The sequence below is a fragment of the Sciurus carolinensis genome, chromosome 13 (assembly GCF_902686445.1).
Source record: "Sciurus carolinensis chromosome 13, mSciCar1.2, whole genome shotgun sequence".
Taxonomy (NCBI): Eukaryota; Metazoa; Chordata; class Mammalia; order Rodentia; family Sciuridae; genus Sciurus; species Sciurus carolinensis.
Window position 1 is genome coordinate 61778221 of NC_062225.1, and position 19610 is coordinate 61797830.

General features: G+C 40.2%; 1 protein-coding gene across 9 annotated transcripts in view; it reads left to right on the forward strand.

Annotated features, from left to right (window-relative positions):
• Positions 1-19610, forward strand: part of Slc8a1 (solute carrier family 8 member A1) — a 369898-nt gene that overhangs the window by 316633 nt on the left and 33655 nt on the right. For 8 of the 9 annotated variants that reach the window (XM_047522914.1, XM_047522916.1, XM_047522915.1 and 5 more), the window contains 2 exons: positions 2148-2278; positions 6494-6593. In XM_047522914.1, coding sequence (XP_047378870.1) covers positions 2148-2278; positions 6494-6593 — 231 coding nt within the window. Of the gene's footprint in view, positions 1-2147; positions 2279-6493; positions 6594-7284; positions 7487-19610 lie in introns of those variants that run through there. The other variant, XM_047522922.1, reaches the window with a different exon arrangement.

Consider the following 19610-nt stretch of genomic DNA (forward strand, 5'->3'; position numbering starts at 1 on the left):
TACTGATAAAGAAAGTAACTTTTTATGCACTAGGTCACTCAATTTCATTTACTCCCATGTCCCATGTCCCATGTCCATTTATTTAATACCGTGTGTTCCAAATCAGTTTCATTTTGTGAAGTGCTACACTAAAGAATCTTACCCCATCACCTTGCTTTCATAATTTGTTTTTACTACATAAATTACCTTTAGTCCCATCAAAAGCAACTTGTCATTTATAAGTAAACTATAGAAAAGAAGGCCATAATAAGTACTCTCCCCCCAATGATTTGGTAGTTCAAATAGATATCCAAGTCATAATATTTCTTCTTGAAAGGAAATAGTTCTTATTAAACATAAGTCTTCCATACATCTGTGCTGAGCCAAGGTTTTGACCAAACACACTAATATAACCTGCTGCTATGAAAAACACTAAGGATCCAAGTCCAAAGTCATAAAAATCAAATGCATTTGATTTGAGCTCTGGACAAATTGAACTTCATATAACTTGGTTGACTCCCTTGACTGGACACAAACACTTTCACAAAGACAAGTCTTGGAGACCCTACCCAGAACTCGTTGCTTTTCCTTGAGTCACAATTTCCCAGCACGATTACAAAAAAAAAAAAAAAAAAAAGTACCATTTACAGTTAAAATCAATTCTTTCTTGTTCCTCTCCTTTGCCTCTAATAATGGTCAGCAGTCAGAAATCAGTTATTTTAAGTCTTCATCTAATTTCTTTGAGATCCCGTAATCAGTGGGCATAGGAATGTGGATTTGAACATATCTTTTTAGGAAAATACTATTAAATGCATGCTAAAGAATTCATTGATCAACTGCATTCTGCTTCTGCCTTCCATTCATTTTGACACTTGAAACATAAAATGCTGGCAGTTCCTTTGGCACATTTGCCTCCTACCCTTGCAGGAAGCAACTGGTCTAGGAACCATTCTCTGCAACAATTGCTAGAACAACAAGTGGAAATACTGCAGCAGGTTCCTGAGCAGAGAGGAAGCCATGGGTCTTCAGAGGGAGTGGGAGGTATGGACCCCTTCAGAAGCTGATGTCTAAATGCAAATACAAGAGGTCTGGGCAAAAAGTCCCTCCTTTCTGGATAATTCCTGAGACCACAGACTCCTATTGCAGGCAATGTCTCTGGATGTCCTAGAGGTGAGGGCGTCAGGGCTGAGGTCTTTGGAGATGACTTCATTCCACTTGACTTGAGAGGAAGTAACCTGTCCCTTTCCAGCATCCTGAGCCTGAAGGATAAGGGTGATTAAAGGGCTAGTGTCTGTCCTCCACATGTGCGTGGCCTTTTCAGTCTGGGATTGATCCTAATGACCTTCATGCAGAGAGAGCCAACTGTGAGCTTCCCCTCATTAATGAACTCTTGGTTCCATTAACATTTTCTCAGCACCCACTGGCCTTTCCTGGAGCATAAGGTACATGGTAGTTCTGGAAATAATCATGCTCACATGGTGAGTGAGTATTGACTCCCCAAAGGCCTCACCCTCGCCCTCCCTGTTTACTTTAAGATTAAAATGGTCAAGGCTTTCCTAACACATTTGCACCACAGAGGAAGTACTGGAGCCCAAGCATCTCAGGAAAGCACGGAAGGGATGCTTTGCTGCTCAACTTATGACAGAGGCTCTTGGCAAGTGAGAGGCTCAAATTTTCCTTTCCATTCTCTCTTTGGCCCTGGGGTATTTTCTGTTGCCTCTAGAAAGTGGAGAAGAGAAAGCCAAATTTCTCCATCACAGGTCACTCTAGGACTTTTAATTGTGTGTGTTTCCCTTTGGTCACATGCTGAAGGAACGTGTATAAAGAGCTGGCTGAGCCAGCGTCACTGGGAACAGCTGGGTGATTCCTGCAGCACAGACAATGTGCAGGCAGGGTCTTTCTCAGTGACATGTTCCTCTGCATTACTTTTCTTCATCAGCACTTTGACCTGAGCGTAGATGCTGGACATAATCACCTGCCATCAGAGTGATGGGTTGCCCAGTCGCCAAGTGTCCATCCAGTTTTCCCCTCCAGCCTCACCGTCTCACCCAAGGGACTTTTAGTAGGTCATTAGGGCTTCCTTCCTCCTTGGTTTTCTTGTAGCAGGATCCAGGGATTTCCAAATAAAAAGGAGTACATTGTTCACTGTCCTGCCTTCCTTTCCCCAGAGGAATGTGATGACAAGCAGCCGCTGACCAGCAAAGAGGAAGAGGAAAGGCGCATTGCAGAGCTGGGCCGGCCCATCCTGGGAGAGCACACCAAGCTGGAAGTGATCATTGAAGAGTCCTATGAGTTCAAGGTATGCCCACCTGGGAGGCCTGCTCACCTGGGACCATGGTGGTTCATAGTGTTGGCCTGAGCTGTAAGAGCCATCTGGAGGGGAGGGAGATGTGATTTCAGGAACTGGCTCATTCATTGAACGACCTTTAGAGCCAATTGGAATTATGGAGTTAGTAGGGAAACAAGAGTCCCATAGACTCCAAACAGCAGCAGATCCAGGGCCTGATAGGTGGCATCCATCACTGCGCAGAGTCAGAGCTGCCCCAGAGAAAAGGCTTTGTCTGAGGGTATAGCAAGGAGGATGCAAAGGTGCATACCAAGAGACTGTTAAGATGGAAGAAGCCAAGTTGTGTTTGAGAAAGCTAATAAATCTGTCAGAAGTAAAGTATTCACACTGCTGAAAATGAAGTGGCTTTTGCTTTGGAGACACATGGTAATATCTCTGTGTAACTTCCCACTGACAAGCTCTCATTCATATTTAGTCATCCTCTTCAGATGCAAGAATATGTTAGCACAGCCAACATACCAAAGTTATAGTGCCTGTAGCCAGAGAATTTATAGTTGAGCTAACAAAATTGGGTCCCCAATTTTCTAGATGATGGAAGTCATTCAGAAGTTAATGTATAGACTTTGGAGTGAGCTTAAGACTTGGAGGTGAAACTTCCTGTCAATCACCAAGCTACTCCCTCAGCCCCCAGGACACTGCGCTTTGTACCCCCAATCCTAACATCTTAGAAGACCATACATGGAACCACATGTCAGATCTGCAGTGGGGTATGATGAGCTGCATCCCCTCTTTCATTCCAGAATTATAAACCCTGAGCAAAGCAGTTTTATCCCCAATTATTTTTCAAAAAGCAGACTCTGTTCCTATTCAAAAAAATCAGAAAAAAAGATCCCATAATGATAATCTGGCCACCAATTTAGAAAACTCAGTATTTTATCTAGATTTTTCATATAGTGGACTCTATTCCTTCAACTGATTTTATTATTTGCTCTTTATTCACAAATTGAGATGCCTGAGAGGAAACAGGTGGAAAAAAAGGTGTCTTTGTAATTAATATGGATTTCTTAAAATATATTTAAAAAATGCAGTTAAGCCAGATGTGGTTGCATATGCCTGTAATTCCAGTGACTTGGGAGGCTGAGGCAAGAGGACCCCAAGTTCAAGGCTGGCCTTAGCAACTTAGCAAGACCTTTTCTCAAAATAAAAATAATAAAAAAGGACTGGGAATGCAGCTCAGTACCACAATAAAGGGAAAAAAAATAAGCAATTAAACTTTCTTCTTCAGGCCACTGATAATCTATTAAGTCTTCCTTGTACTCATTTTCATAGAAAGAGGGGACAGGAGTAAACTCTGGAACCAATGCTTTCTAGAATGACTCCAGTCATCACAGCCTATCACATATGATCTGGAACCTGACTTGTTGCAAACCCATGAGTGGAGCATGCAGAAATTCTCTGCAGAGGATGGAAGTGTAGTTCTCTGGTAAAGCACAGGCCTAGCATGCATGAGGCCCTGAGTTCAATTCCCAGCACCCTCTCTTCCACCAAAAAACAAAAAGTCCCTTTAATCCCTAAAGGTACAAGAATCTTTGTCCATTTCCGTGGGCTAGACTGTTGACCTTTTGTCTAGATGTGTTCAACTTTGTTCTTCCTTATGCACCCTCTTTTCTTCTGGTACCACTTGGTACAGCAGAGATTTTGTGGGTTGTCATTTCTGGAGCAAGCTTGTCCCCATCCATGCCAAATTTTTCATGGGGAATTGAATGTTCTCTCCCTTTGGGACAGCACCTAAACTTTCCCTTCCACATGTCCATGATAGAAAGAACAATCATAGTGACTTCCCCTAGAAAGTGTTGGGTTGGGTAAGTCTCCCAGGAAGCAAAGTTTTTGTGGGTCCAAAGCCCTCTCTGGTCACCACTCCAACAATCTGAGCTTTGGAAAGTATCCCCAGTCTCTTTACATAAGTTGGGTCCTTCAGTGTACTTATCCTCCTAGAATAGCTTCCACAGACTATTTCCTCTCATTTCCTCCAAATTCATCAATACAGTTACCATTGATATCTAAAGGGGACATGTTTCTGAAGTGCCCTCAGTTATCAATTTGATATATTACTTATTCAAGAAATTCAGTTTCCCAGAACATAGCTAACAAATGTGTTTTAGGTTCCCAGAACTGCCTTAGAACTCCAAGTCTGAGTGACATTTCATAACTCAGTGCGCTTTGCCCACTGAGGTCTTACTACTCTGTTGTAACTAAGAGCATGACTTTACTGGCACCCATTGGTGAGGGTGAAGTTTTCACCATCTCTCAAAAGTCTAGTGCAGTCAAGAGCTTCTCCCTGGCATTTAGGAACTCACCAGATAAAAATGGACAGCAATGTCCAAGTTCAGGTGTCTGAGCTTCAGATTTATCTCTATTCACTCCCCTTTCTCCTGTAGGTCAAGGAATGACACATATGGGAATTAAGCCCTAGAAAGAAGCTGGGCTGTACCTCCAGGGTCAACATGAAGTCAAGTTTAAAATCTACTCTTGAGTTTTACACATATGTAAATGTTGATTATTTTATCTTAAACATTTGTTCTTTGGCAGATATTTTTGTGAGGAAGTCTGTGTCTAGCATCAGAGCATTTTATCTGTTCAGCTGTTTATCTCCAAGGTGATGAGTTTTTCTGCCTTGGTTTCAGTACAAAGGGCTCCTTTGGAGAGAGCTTCCCATGTTTCCATTACATTTAGGAAAAATCAAGGTCATTTCTTGTTACATTCTACCTAGTACTGTGAATTGGCATCAACTAAGATGCTCTGAGTGCTTGATGAGATGTGTCTGAGTTGGGAGAGAAAAGACAGATGCTTGTCATGTGCCTCAAGTTATTGTGCCCAAGAGCAGTGACTGTTACAGCTGTTACCGGGGGCACCAGCAGTTCTAGACACCAGGCTAGAAGCTGAAAGGTCACCACCCTAAGGACATCCAATCCAGCTAAGAATAACATTACAAATACAGAGTGAGCCAGCTGGAGATGGGCCCTTACATGTTTATTATATTCTCAATGCTTCAAGTCAGTTCCAATGACTCTCCTTGGATTAACATGCTTGATATTATAAATTGGCTTTGGCCTCTCAAACAGGTCCCTCAGATCACATTTTCTTCACTTCCAGTTAGCTAACAACTCTCTCAAGCCATAGTCAATTCAGGTACACTGTATTAAACATGTACAAATTTGACCTAAGACAAATAATGTATGTTTTCTGCCTCCTTGCAATTAGTGGAAGTTCGAGGATGCTCTGACAGTAAGTGTGGATGCTTGGTAGACTAGTTGATGTGGTAGATTCTCTAAGAAGAGCAGCCTCAATGTCCCAGAAATGCCCCTTCTCCTGTAGTTGCCATGATTTGTGGTAGTGCTTTGAGTGCATCTGCTTAGTTTTCTTGTGAATGCTTGGCTGCACCTGTTGTTACAATAACTACATTTAGAAATCTAGACAGTACTAATTGTATGAAACAAACTAGTTTGAAAGTTCTAAAGAAAAATAAAGGGCATGTAGCACAGCACTAATAAAACAGGGAAATTCATTGTAAGATTATTAGCAATGTGCCCTAAACCATTAAGAAGGGATCTTTGCTTGTCTCATCTTTTCTTGTTTGTAACAGGAATGGGATGAGGGTGGAATTCTCTAATAGCCACAAGGTTGACCAAAGTAGTTGCCAAAAATAAATCCATTTATTGATGACAGTGCAGCAAGCAACCTTGAGACTCTGTTACCTGGCTGCATTTCATTGGTAAACAAAAAAAGAAGATTAAGTCTTTGGTTTCAGAATCTGTCAGTCACTTCCTGTTGTTTACAGATATATAAAGCAGGCAGAACCTATATTAATTTAGTTTCAGACAACGCCCTACAGACAAAGCCAGCAGGGAAGCCAGTTCACAAAACATTCAAGGGGAATGGATGGTCCTTTGCAACAGCTACTATACTAAACACTAAGGCTATTTTTCATTGGCCATTAGTCAGTGAAGGAGGCTTGTCTGTGCTACAAAGAAGTTTCCATTTCGGAATGTTTCCAAGAAAGGACCATGCTTGTTTGCATAATCATAAAAGTGTTTGATATCAATACTGTTGTTCTGAGCCTAACATCTGCTACCCTTTACATAACTCTGAGGTTTCCAACAAGGTCTTATATTTCTCCAGGTCTTAACAAGCCCGGCAGTTATTATCTTATTCCTTTCCACCTTTTAGAGTACTGTGGACAAACTCATCAAGAAGACAAACCTGGCCCTGGTGGTGGGGACAAACAGCTGGAGGGAACAGTTCATCGAAGCTATCACTGTCAGTGCTGGTGAGTGCCTTTCTCTGCATGTCGTAAGTTAAAATGGCCAACCTGAGCTGAATTTTTCTACTCCGCCACTTGGTCTATGGCAAAGCACCAAAGGTGGTAAAATCAAGAGAAAAAAATGTATCTTCTGCATGTGTGCCTCTTTTGGACATGAAATTAGCCAATCTAGATGAAGCAAATGTCTTTAAATATACTATTCTTCTCCATCAATCCTGCATCATTCTTTCTGGAAGGAGACAATATAAATGTAAAGTCATTTGTGTCTCTATTTCATTGATAGCTAATCACAGGAAAATTCCCTGAACGCAGCACAGAGTGGGCAAGTGAAGGTCAGAAAAAGAGTAAAATCTTAGGAGGAAAAGGAAGATATTAAGATACTTCTACTACTACCATCTGCAGCATTTTACAATCTCTTCAACAGCATTTAACAAATGACTTTTACAATGACTCCACATTCTGTTTCTTCCTGTACAAGCAAAGCACAGAGTTTTATTAGGAAAATCCTGCAAAAATGAAGTATTTTTCAAACTCAGGGAGTCAGAGAACTGAGGAAATGACATACAGAAAGAAGTGTCCCTCCCTGTAGTTTCAAACTTTGTTCACTCTCTGCGTGATGATATAAATAGAGAAGCAACTCCCTCTTGAAAATATTGTGAAAGCATCACCACCCTCGAATTTTTTCCCTGTTTTTCAGTTCCTTTGCTCTATCTACACTGGTTCTTTCTTCCAAGATCCCCACAGACTCATCTTCCACGGTTGCAGTGGATGAACATAACTAGAGTTTCCTAAATAGTGATTCCCAAGGAGTAAAAATGGAAACAGCGTCACTAACTGTTGGGTCATGACTTTCAGCACAACCTCCTCTCTCTACTCTGCCACAGGATAATTTGACAGATCTCCCAATTACTGTGGCAAGACAGGGTGGTAAAAATGAAATAAAATAAAATAAAAAATAAACTATATGCATGTTTATTATTAGTGCTGTTTGTAATCATGCTGTGGTTTCTTGCCATTGAGTATACAATGGGAATGTATGAACATTAAGTGATAGATAACTGCTTAAGAAAGTGGATTTGGAATTTTCACTTAAACTGTCCTAGAAAGCATGGGAAATTCCCTCTTCGAAGCTTATATCTCTATATAAATCTAAGATTACCATCTGAGGCATGAGCTATCCTCCTTCACAAAGAGAACTAAACAGGCAAAACTGCTGATGAGATCAATAGAAGAAAACATTAAAAATAGCCAAATTGTTTCATGGGCTTTGACATATTAGAATTGAAACTCTAAAGGCAATGTAAATCTTATAGTGAACCATTCAGAACAGCTTCCAGGTTTCCTTTGGCTGCAGATAAATGAGCTTTGTACAATGGCCATGTACTGGTCATCTTTCATTCTTTTTTCTTTGTGTCCTTCATTGCTCTTGATGTGAGGTAATAATGAATGAAATAGGAATATTCCTGGCCAAATGGAACTTATATTCTAATGAATGAGATGGCAAATAAGATGAATAAATTAAAGTGGCTGGTGAGCTTGTCATGGAGGAGGTAGAGCCTGAGGCAAAAGACAGGAAGTGTGTGCAGAGGCTCCAGTTTAAGATAGGAGGCCAAGCTGATACCATCAATAGGCAATTTCAGGACCAATCTGCTTTTCTAGCAGTGGAATGGTTTTGTGTTATTGGTTCACTCAGACATTTTTGTAACGCACAGGAACCACAGCAAACCACGGCATTGGGAAAGGGCAGGTTTGAACAGTGAATGAGATTATGCCACCAACAAGGCCAAAGTGGAGCATTTGCATCTGGTCAGAACAGAGAAACAGTTATGTGGATGTTAATCCTTCTTTCCTTGCAAGAGATGGATTTTGGTTTGCAAACACTTTCATATATTATGTTGCATTAAATCTTCTCAAAACCCCACAAGGCAGTTATTGGGATAAACTTGACTCTACAGAGGGAAGAATCTGAGTCTCACAGAAGTGGCTTTGGAAGGGAACTCCAGCCCCAGAGAGAAATTTCAAAGTGAAGAAAATTGCTCACTCCCTCTGTCTCAGTGACAGAGATTGGCCTTTGTCACCTGTCCTGGTGCCATGGTGTCTTCATTCCATAGTGGGTCTAGCTCCTGACCAAATCTTTTAAAAGACTGTTAACAAGTGAAATGCAAAACATCTCAGGCCTTCTTGTTTGTTATACAACATATTGTGTTTTATGTTTCTAAATGAATTCTTGAAGATAAAACATACTATTTGGAAATTTGCAGGTTACTGGGTAAATTGACCTTATTTACAATTTTGAGAAACAAATCAACAGAAAAACAGACACATAGTTTATAGGTACTAAATGACATTAAATTACATGAAAGGCAGTTTTTAAAAAAGCTCAGTGTTTGTCTAGGTGCCTAAAGAATGTTAATACTCTGAGGTTGTTAAACAGACAAAAGTTGTAAAGCACCATTTATTGAAGACAGAGTTTCATTGGATTTTAAGATTTCATGGCTAAATAGTTGAGAATCGGAAAGATTTGCCTTATTAAAAATATTAAATTGCCTTTGAAGGGCTCTACTGAGAGGTTTTTTCCTAAGTAATTTTCTGTGCAAAATTGAGTCCGTATATCTTGCTAAACAAAAGTAATAATTTCGTAAGTAGGATTTTGCTTCTCTCTCTCACTAACCATATTCAAACTCTTTTCAAGATAACCCCTGAAATTTTGTTCCCCTGCTTTTCTTGAATTTCATAGCTCAGTACCTGGGCCTCCTATGACCATGTTTCTGTGATCCAAGTACTTATAGTTCAATATTTGAAGATTTAAAGGACTTATGAGACTCCAGAGATTAGGAAGGGATTAAACAGTCATGTCCCAGCAATTCTCCTTCTGTTGCTTCCCGGTTGAATACCAGGAGCAGTGGTGTGCAGCCGTTAAATGGCTGTCACAAACTTGCAAGGCAAGCCCTAAAACCAGGTGCTTTTAGGATGTGTCAGCACACGCGCTTCTTAATGAGGCTAGCGCTCACTGCCTATCGGGTTGGAGTTTTTCCCATTTCTTCTTCTTCCTCATATCTCCCCTAAGGCAGAATGGGTGGGTTGACCTTAAGAACTCATGAGCCAGCTACAACACAAAGCAAACAGGTGTGTCAGAGCACAGGGCAGACATTCTCTGGGTAAAGACAACCAGGATGCCAATGCCAGTTCCCCACCACCATGTTGTTGCTCTTCACGACAGCCTTGGGCCAAGGCGAGGTGAAGGAAAGAGTGGTTGCCAGGCTGTCTTGGAAAACAGATGCGGACATGTCCCACCCCTCCTGGGGTGACTCTGGGCAGATCACCTCACACCAAGGTCTCAGTTCCTTTGCATGTACAGTGGAGTTAAGTGTGCCTCAATCATGGAGTTGCCATGATATTAACTGAGACAACACCAGCTTTCACAAGGGCCCTTTATACATTTGGACACCAAAATTGTTTATTGGGAGATAAACATATATATCAAAGATTATGCAATAAAATAACGCCAACATTTGCTAAATGCAGTTAATTCAACTTAGTGAAAGAGCCAAGTGGCTAAAAACTTAATGATTGACCTTATTTTGCTTCATGGTGAGTATTCTAGGTGCTATTTTGTAAATAAGAATACTGAGATTCAGAAACGCAATGTAACTTACTCAAGAAACTGGTAAGGGGCAGTGCTGGGGTACAGATCAACCCAGGACTCTGTCCAGTGCAAAGGGTGCACTTGCTTGCCGTGCCTGGCACCTGAGTACACAGACCAAACACACAGGTGTAGAATGTATGTATACGCACAGTCATGAGTGCATTTGTGCAAACACACATGAACACACAGAGGGCCACATACAAAGACATAAAAACACACATAGAGATACACACATACACAAGTTTATAAAGACACAGATTCACAAAACACATGTGCACAGACACAGAGACGTGCATATTCCTCAAACAGCATCTTTTTGTTTTGGATATTCAGGCTGCATTTTGAAATATAAAGGATTTTTTCCCTTAATATTTGTTATTTCCTTATAGTCTCCTTCATAGTTCCTTGGGGAGGATGTCAGTCAGTTCCCTAATGAACAAAGGGAAGTATGTTACATCCACAGCTTCTCTTGCCTCGTCATTTGTGACTTTTTTAATAAAAGAGAGTCAATGTGCTACCCTTCCCTTACCTGATAATTTTAAACACCCAGCACTAAAGATTTTTCTGAAAATCTTTCCCTTTTGACATAGATTTCATAAATCTGACATAAAGAAAAACCACTAAAAGTAGAAAAACTAAAAACCTCTTCACAGTCTACATTCTGTGTCTTGGCATAACTTTGGCCAAGTATTTAATTTTTCTGAATTTTAGATTTATCATCAATGTCATGAGAAGGTTGGGCTGGGTTCACTTGAAGGTACCATCCAGTATGGCACTTAGGGGGCTCTTTCCCTGTAGCATCCCTGGTGGCATTGAGTCCTATGGTCCACTGCACACTCTGCCCACCTTCCTGGCCTTACCCAGATTAAATGTTCAAAGCAATAACACCATATGCTCCATATCTGTTCTACTGGAATAAGAGGAAGGAGAGGACCATCAAAGTTTAACCTCCAAGAAAGATGATGATAATTCAAAAGAGCCTAGTTTTCTTCCTGTTCCATAATTGGCACTCATAAATTCTATGGAATCGTCCACAGGACAAGGGAGAGCATTCAACATGAGGCCAGACCTGAGTAGGTAGCTGGTCTTCCAGGCTTACTACACCACAGCTTCTGCTAAACCAAGAGGTGGAGGCCATGGTCTCATAGCAAGCCTTGCTGAGTTTGGGATGCTGCTGGCCAGAGTCCTTCATCCCTGCATGCTGTGTGGATTAGTAAGTGTTCTCCATTAAAGTGAATTCTTTAATATCAAAAATTGCCAACTCAGTGGTATCCCTAGAAAGTAATTCACTGAAATTGTCAACTTGAAGACCAATCTATTTTAAGTCCTAAACAATAATCGTACCTCAAATGAGTTTCATGGATCGTCAGACAGTTTGGTCTAAGCAGGGATCTAACATTTCCTCTGTTTTAGAACATTACTATGAAGAGATTCTATTACTTCATGTATCAACCCTGGGTTAGCTGATTTAAAAAAAAATAAAATTCTACTTACACAGTTAAAAAAAATTTCTGCTAGGTCAGTTTTGATATAACCTCAGCTTGTATATGAGAAAGTCAGATAAGGGGAGGGTATAATGGATTGAAAATTACCATTTTACCTTCTTTCTTATGTGACTATGAAAATTTTTAATTGTCTTTTGTCTAAAATCATAAACAGATTGAGGTTCTTTTAAAAGAAGTTGGTTTTATAAGAAAAAGTAGGTACAACTGTCTTTAGGAGTCTGTCAAAGACTATGTTTGAAATTGTGGCTTACATTTGGCTTAAATAATGTTACCCATTATTGGCTGTCTACTACAAGGTCAAGGTTTTGTGTACATTGCTTCTGTTCCTCACAGCTATATCCTGAGGTTTACAATTGATAATTCCAAGGCTGGAGTGGTTATATAATGTCTTTAGGTTCACACAACTTGCAAGGGGAAACTAGAAAATGAAACCTCATCTTTGGAAACTCATCTCCAGGTCTCTAATGGATACATGTCAGATGAGTCAATGCAGGTCAAAGGAGATGTAATTAATGAGTTTTTTAGGCTCATATATACATGGTAAAGTCAGGAGTTTAGAAATGTGTGTTTAAGCCTAGGTCAGAAGTACAAAGAATAAGTCAGAACAGTCAATTGTCAAAAGTGAGCAGAATCAGTTGCTGAATTTCCTAGGAACTTCAGGTTTCACCCCATCATGAGGAGCCCAGAGGGACTTCCAAAATGTCTTTGTGAATTTGGAATTGTCAGGTCTTCCAAACCAGGATGGAATCAGTGCCCAGACTCTTCTACAAGTTCTTGGTCTTTCCCTATGATATAATTAGTTGTCTAGGCAAGTTTCTTCACACTTAGAACACTGGCATGCTTAAATGAGTAGGTATCAAGGTCGAATAGACATTCTTTGAAACAGGAGATGTGGTCAACATTGCCGCCAACTCAACTCTCATTCCTTCCTTCGATACTCAGCTAAGATATTCACACTCTTTGTGAGAAAGACTGCATATAAATCATTTAATTTTCAAAACTTAACATATTAGAATCTTTGACTTCTCTGGAGACTTGTGTTCAAATTGTCAGAGCCACCAGCTGGTTATGTGGCTCTGGACAAGTCCTCTGGGCTTACCTGTGAATTGGGAGGAGTGGAATAGACAGCCTTGTAAGTTGTCTCTGGGACACAGAAATACCAAAGGAAGGGTCCTCTAAAAGGCCCTTCATTTTCAGAATTAAAATGTCACACTTGCATGGCATGACTATTTGAAATTTTGGGTTTTTAATTTGAATCAAAAATGGGATATCTGCCTTAGGATATGCTAGAAAAATTGTTTAATTATACCCACTTAGAAAAAGCTCATTTAAGACATCTGATATGACTTTTTTCACTATATCATGCTCCTGTGTCTGATCTAGAAAAGAAAGTCTATACAAATACACACCTACTCTCTCACACACATATGACCACACTTCAAAAAGAGTTTGAGCCATGTAATCTTATGTTCAAAATGCATCTACACCTGACATGCTGACATGCATAGGCGTGTATACGTAAATAAAAGATATTTGTTTGTGTGTTCAAATTGAATATGCAAATGCATATTTAAAATGACATTTTCTAGTAATGTACTTGGTGGGATTTTACTGTTATTTACCTGATAATTGTGATCCTGAGAAAGAGGAAAAGCAGAGAGTATGAGTAAGAAAGAAGAAGGTAAGTTCCAGAGAGATAACTACATATGGGAAATATTCAAGCGCCATACTTGAAGGCAGGCAGAGCAAGCCTAGGGTGTCTATCAATTTTAAAATGTCAGTGACAGTATGATAAAATGTTGAATCAGAGAACTTCTCCTAGTTTCGGAAAGAGGCAGGTCACAACACAGGAGTGGGAGGACAGGAGGGCGAGAGAAAAAGCAATTATTTTCTTGCCCCTAGATATGTTTTAGCTGATACTTCTGAAAAGAATATTGGTTTGTTGGGCTGTTTTTCTCCTAAATTGCTTATTACCAAAATCTCGAGGAGAATACTGTGTGGAAGGGCTCCCGAATGGTTCAGCGCTCTGGTTTGTAAGCCTGAGTCACGTCTCTCATGCAGCTTTTGTCTGGAGAGGCAGCAGCTCCTCTCTGCAAACAATGCACCATCAATAGATCCAGTAGCTCTTTTGTTGGCCTTGGCTGCTGCGATGTGAATACAGTTTCAGTTGTTGCTTTCCAATCAATGCTTGAGACACAAGGCGACTTTTCATCCCCAGGCAGGAGTCTTTGTACACTGTTTTCGGTGGGGGAAACATTTCAGAATAATCCGGAGAAGTGGAAAAACGGATAAACATATCCTCCTCCCAGCTGCACACGCACACACCCCATAGGCAGAGAAGGAGCCCCATAAAAGTAACTCACAGCATTAATTCTTGCTGTTCACAGCCTGCTCTCTTGATAAAGACCTTGTCATTCCAGTTCCTGCAAAGAAAGGCCACTTGCCCGTAGCAACCTTGACACACACACACTGCCAACCACATGCATGTCCGCTGCCTTGCCTTTAATCTGGCCCTCTCTGACTGGGTGTTATACCATATTTCCTTTTAGAGCATCTTAGTTCAGAATCCCAGCACCGAGCTTATTGATGAATTATTCTAATCTCCCCATTGCCTTTTTTTTTTTTTTAATAAATAAGAACCTGAGGCCAGAAAGGGAAAGAACCCCCTCCAGTACCACAAAGAGCCTCAAGGATCTTGCTACACATAGGGCTGTGCTCCTCTTGTTCTTGTGAGTTGTGAACAAGTGCCTCAGCTCTCCCACATTCTGTGTCTGCCCCCTGATGTTACCTAATGACTTGTGTGCTTCTTGTGAGGCCTCAGGAGTTGGAAAAGCAAAAACTGAAACTTTCCTAGGCCAGCACCCTAGCCACATGGACTGAACAAAAGGCCTCACCACTGGTGAATTGTTGTTTTATGTTCACACAAGACTGTGTTGTAGGCATTTGGGAGCCATTTATAAGATGGGGAAATAGAAGTCAGGCTTCACACGCTGACCCAGGGGTTCTGATTCCAAGGTCAGTCCTCTTTCCACCTTTCCATCAGAGTTTAACACCTGTAAGCCTTGGGCTTATTTCTGTTCCTCTCAATCTGGTGCACAGCTGCTTCCTCTGCGTGGAATACTTTCTCTCCATGTCTGTCTTTTTCTCCCACCAAGGCCTTAGCTCACTAGACACCACCTTAAAGGGGTTCTTTTTACTCCCCAATTACTCTTTATTACATCACCCTACTCCATTGTTCTTCAAAGCCTGTATCGTTATCTGAAATTACAATGTTTATTCATTTGTTTTACTTGTTTACTGTTTCCCCTTGCCAGAGTGGAAGTTCTCTTAGACCCAGGATCTTATTTGTCTACATTTCCAAAGGCTAGAACTGTGCCTGACACCTAGATTGTTAATAAATAGTTACTGAAGAAATGGATGGTACTCATAAAGTCAGGGGTTCATCACCCAATTCCCCTGGATAATTCACTAGAGATCCAGGTTAGGGGTTTGGCCTGGGCTTGTAGTTCAAAACAGTGGCCTGAAATATTTTTGAACTGCAGACTTAATAGAATTCGCACAAGGCCTTAACCACATAAGGAAATATAGATTTATTGATAGGAGGATAAACAGATTTTTAAGATGGTTTATATTAAAGAAATGCATCGCAACAGCCTGATGCAGGCTTATTACTCATGAGAGACTAAAAAGCCACAACACAGAGACAGATACCATTGTGAAGATCCCCCTTAGTCAACCTGCCCTCTAAAGTGTTCACAGGCAGTGGGGGAAAGAGATGCTGAATCTGAATACCATGAATGAGCTCATCCCCTATTCCCTACCCAAACCTTTTGCAATGTATACAACTTATCTTGAAAATCTCGTTTATCTTTTCCACCCACAACAAGAAAGTTAGTTATGGCTCTGCCCGTTTTCCAGAAGGAGAAACCGAGGCACAAAGAAAATCTTTAAGGTGTCCCAGAACTAGTAAATTACTAGTCAGTAGAGAGCCCTGTTTACTGAGATCTCATTGAAAATCACAAGAGAGAGCAGGAAGCAGGAGCAAGCAGAAGCATGTTGCCCTTAACAATTGCAATCACTTTGCATTGTGCAAACCAAGGACTTGATTGGATTCTTAGGCATTTAACTTGTATCACCACTATACCAGCAATTCAGCTCACAAATCCCATGATCAGAACAAAGTCACTTCAGGAGAACTGTCACCGGGGAAGGTGGTTGTCATCACTGAAGGGCTAGTGTCATTCCTGTTTGCTGCCCAGAGAGGAGAGTGTTTGCCACCAAAATGAGGACAATGCCCCTTCCCAAGAGGGCTGACATAAAGCCCTAATTGAGGATTAACCTAAAGACTGAAGGAAACTGAGACTCTTCAGGAAGGATAAAGTGGAGCCAGCCACTCATTCTCTGAAAGAGCAATTTAATATTTTATATATCACATCATATATAGAAGGCCAATTTAAGAAGGATAGTTATTTCCCAATTGTGCTTTTCATAAAACAATGCCAAAGGAGCTTCCATTTTATCTGAATGAATTTTTACTGTACAATCTACAGAGATTTTTGTCCATGGAAATAATAGGTGGAGCCATTCTAGTGAAGTAGTGGAGGGTTTGATCTCATAAGTAAGATAATTAAATATTCTGAGCCTTGGATTCTCCATCTCTAAAATGCAGAAAATAGTACCTCCTTCACCAGGTTCCTGGGAAGGTGAAGATTAAGTGGGATGTGCATATTTACTCACATGCATGAAAGTAAGTGCTCACTAAGGGAACCTGAAGTCACAGCTTAATGATAGCAGCATTTTAAGGGAATCTGAGCAGTCTTCACACTCCTCTGCACATGGAGCAGACTTTGATACACATCTACCCTCAATATAAATTTTAACATTTTCCTAGGCTATCACATTGATATGTTTGTTGAAAATTACAGGGTTATGGCTGCCCAAACGGTTCCTCCAAGGCTCAGCCTCCCACACTGCAGGAGGCTAATTTAGACACAGCTGCTGATATTTACCAAGTGTTATCCGAGCCCTCAGGCCAGTCTTAGAACCTGATGTGCCCACAACTACCAAAAGTAACTAAGCCATCTAAACTAGCAGGAGGCATCTACATTTGCTGGGTATCTGTGCTACTAGCCACAGGTTTCTTTCTTAGGTGCTCAAGTCTTTAGGAAATAGATTTGTGTTGTTGGATGTCTCTCAATCCTACAATTCATAAAGGATTAGAGAACATTGAATGTCAAGATTCTGACACAAAGTTATTTTGAAAAATCCAAGCTTGAGGCAAAAACACTCATGACTAATTATGTCAAACTATAATCATGTAAGAGTGCTCCTTTCTCATAGACAAATTCTTGAGAGAGGGAGTGTGAGAGAGAGAGAGACTAAATCAGTTAATTTCTAGCTTTAAACAGATCCATTTTACTAATAACCAAATTTGAGTGGAGCTAGAACTCCTTAGAGGATCCGTTTTTCATTTTGACAGAGGCTACATTTGCTGAGAAATATTTCTGTCACAATAAATATTTCTTGTGCTATGTTAACCACTCTAACAAGGACCATAATGACTCAAACTGGTAAGCATGATATTCTTCTTGGAAAATTTCAGTCAGAGGTTCATTGGTCTCAGACAGGGTTGAGAGTTACACACTGTGAATTGCCTTCTTGGGTTGATTTTCAATATTGTCACCTATCACATGACCCGTATCTCCAAAGAACTAGCACTTGTCTTATGGAACGGGATGGCCCATGACTGTCTGAGACTTAGAAGGGTAATGAGGATGATAAACAAGGTGTATGCAGTATTTTCTGGATTCAGAAACAGGCTAGCAGTCCAAGTTACAAATCTGCAGCAATCTTGAACTCATATTTTGTGCACAATGACATTGATAGTCACTGCATTCATCAAGAAACATAGGATGAAAACTGGAGACCACTGGGGTCTCTAGGAGTAAATTGCATACAGGTGTCCAGGAATAATAGGTTCTGGCTGTTCCGATTCCCACTACGTAGTGAAGAAAGGCCTCTCAGTGTAATACTATCCTTCCTCTCAGGCATTTGGTTTAAGGAGCTAGGACAGTAAGACCAGAGAAAAGCCAAAGAGGCTCACATCTGCCCCAAGAAAAACTGACCAACAACTGACCATACCAAGGGACATTTTCACAATTTGAATACATTTTGACTGAAAGTTCTTAGAAAAATCTGGTATGATACTATGATATACAGAATTTTTTTAATGACAAGGTTTTGCATGGAGTAAGTAATCACTTCTTCCAAAGAGCCTAATCAAGAGAGATGAGAAAGATATATATTTTGTGTCCTAAAATAACAAGTCAAAGCATTGTGCAAAATGGGAGACATGGCCTGTTTTGGATTGAAAGCGGTAAACTCTCTTGATTAAAGGTGTAAGTGATCCTTAGTTGGAAAAGTAGTTGACCAATATTTTCTCTCATTCTGCCCATTCTCTCTTCACACTCTCATTCCTTTGTTGTGCAGAGGCTTTTTAATTTGATGCCATTCCATTTTTTAACTCTTGGTATTATTTCCTGAGCATTCAGAGTTGTATTGAGGAAGGAAGTCTGATTGCCTGTGACTATCTATTAGAGTGTTGACCCTACATTTTCTTCCAATAATTACAAAGTTCCTGGTATAATCCCTAAGTCTTTGATCCATTTCCAGTTGACTTTTGTACAGTGTGAGAAACAGGGAATCTAACATTCTTCTACATGTGGATATGCAGTTTTCCTAGTACCATTTTGTTAAAAAGTTGACTTTCTCCAACATATTTTTGGCACCTTTGTAAAGCGTCAAATGATTGCATCTGTGTGGGTTTGTCTCTGTGTCTTCTACTCTGTAACAATGTTCTATGTTTGTCTTTTATGCCTATACTGTGTTGCTTTTGTTGCTATAGCTCTAGTAACTACAAACTGGAATTATGAACCCTCCAGCATTGCTGTTTTTATTTTTTATTTTTATTTTTATTTTTGCTTAGAATTGATTTGGTTGCTCTGAGTCTTTCACTATTCCATATGAGGTTTAGGACTCCTTTTCTAGTTCTGTGAAGAACGTCATTGGTATTTTGATAGTGATTGCATTGAATATGTAGATCACTTTCAGTAATATGGTCATTTTAACAATATTAATTCTGCCTATCCATGAACATGGGAGGTCTTTCCATCTATTATTGTCTTCATTGGTGGTTGCTTAGAAGAAATCTAGATTTAATCTGAATTTTTATGATTCAATGAAAAATTAAAACTAGCTTAATAGATTAAAAAATAAAGTATAAGTAAGATCAGTGTATGATGGCATGTGATATAGTTATGTGAACATACATTTTGAGTTCAGGATGAGTAAGGTAGAAGACCTTCCCAACTGCCAGTGAATTAAGTGCCTTTTGGAGCTCCATTCAGCTTCAGCATGGTGTTTAAAAAGGAAGGATGTGGATCACTTAGAAGGGGCTCAGAGGAACAGAGTCAACCTGACAAACAAACTTGGGGTGTGGAATGAAGTTGTTATGAAAGTAGCCAACTTCAAATGCCTGAAAGAAATTCATGTGAGACAGCACAGCATGACCTAACAGATGGGATGAGGACAAATGAGTGGGACCCAGTAACCTCAGCTGATAGTCAGACCCACTAGAACCTGGATGATGAGATCATGAATTCCCTAATGGCTGAGACTCACAGGTATGGCATTGGCAACCAAATAGTTGGCAGAGAGAGAGTTTAAATGAATTCACATTAAACAAGGATTTGAAATTAGTAAGCTCTGAAACCTTCCTAAGACTCTAAGTTCAGCTATTTTCTCACACCCATGTTTTATGTTTCAGTTGATGGAAGCAAATGCCTACAATTTTTTTTCTGACTTTGGCAATTC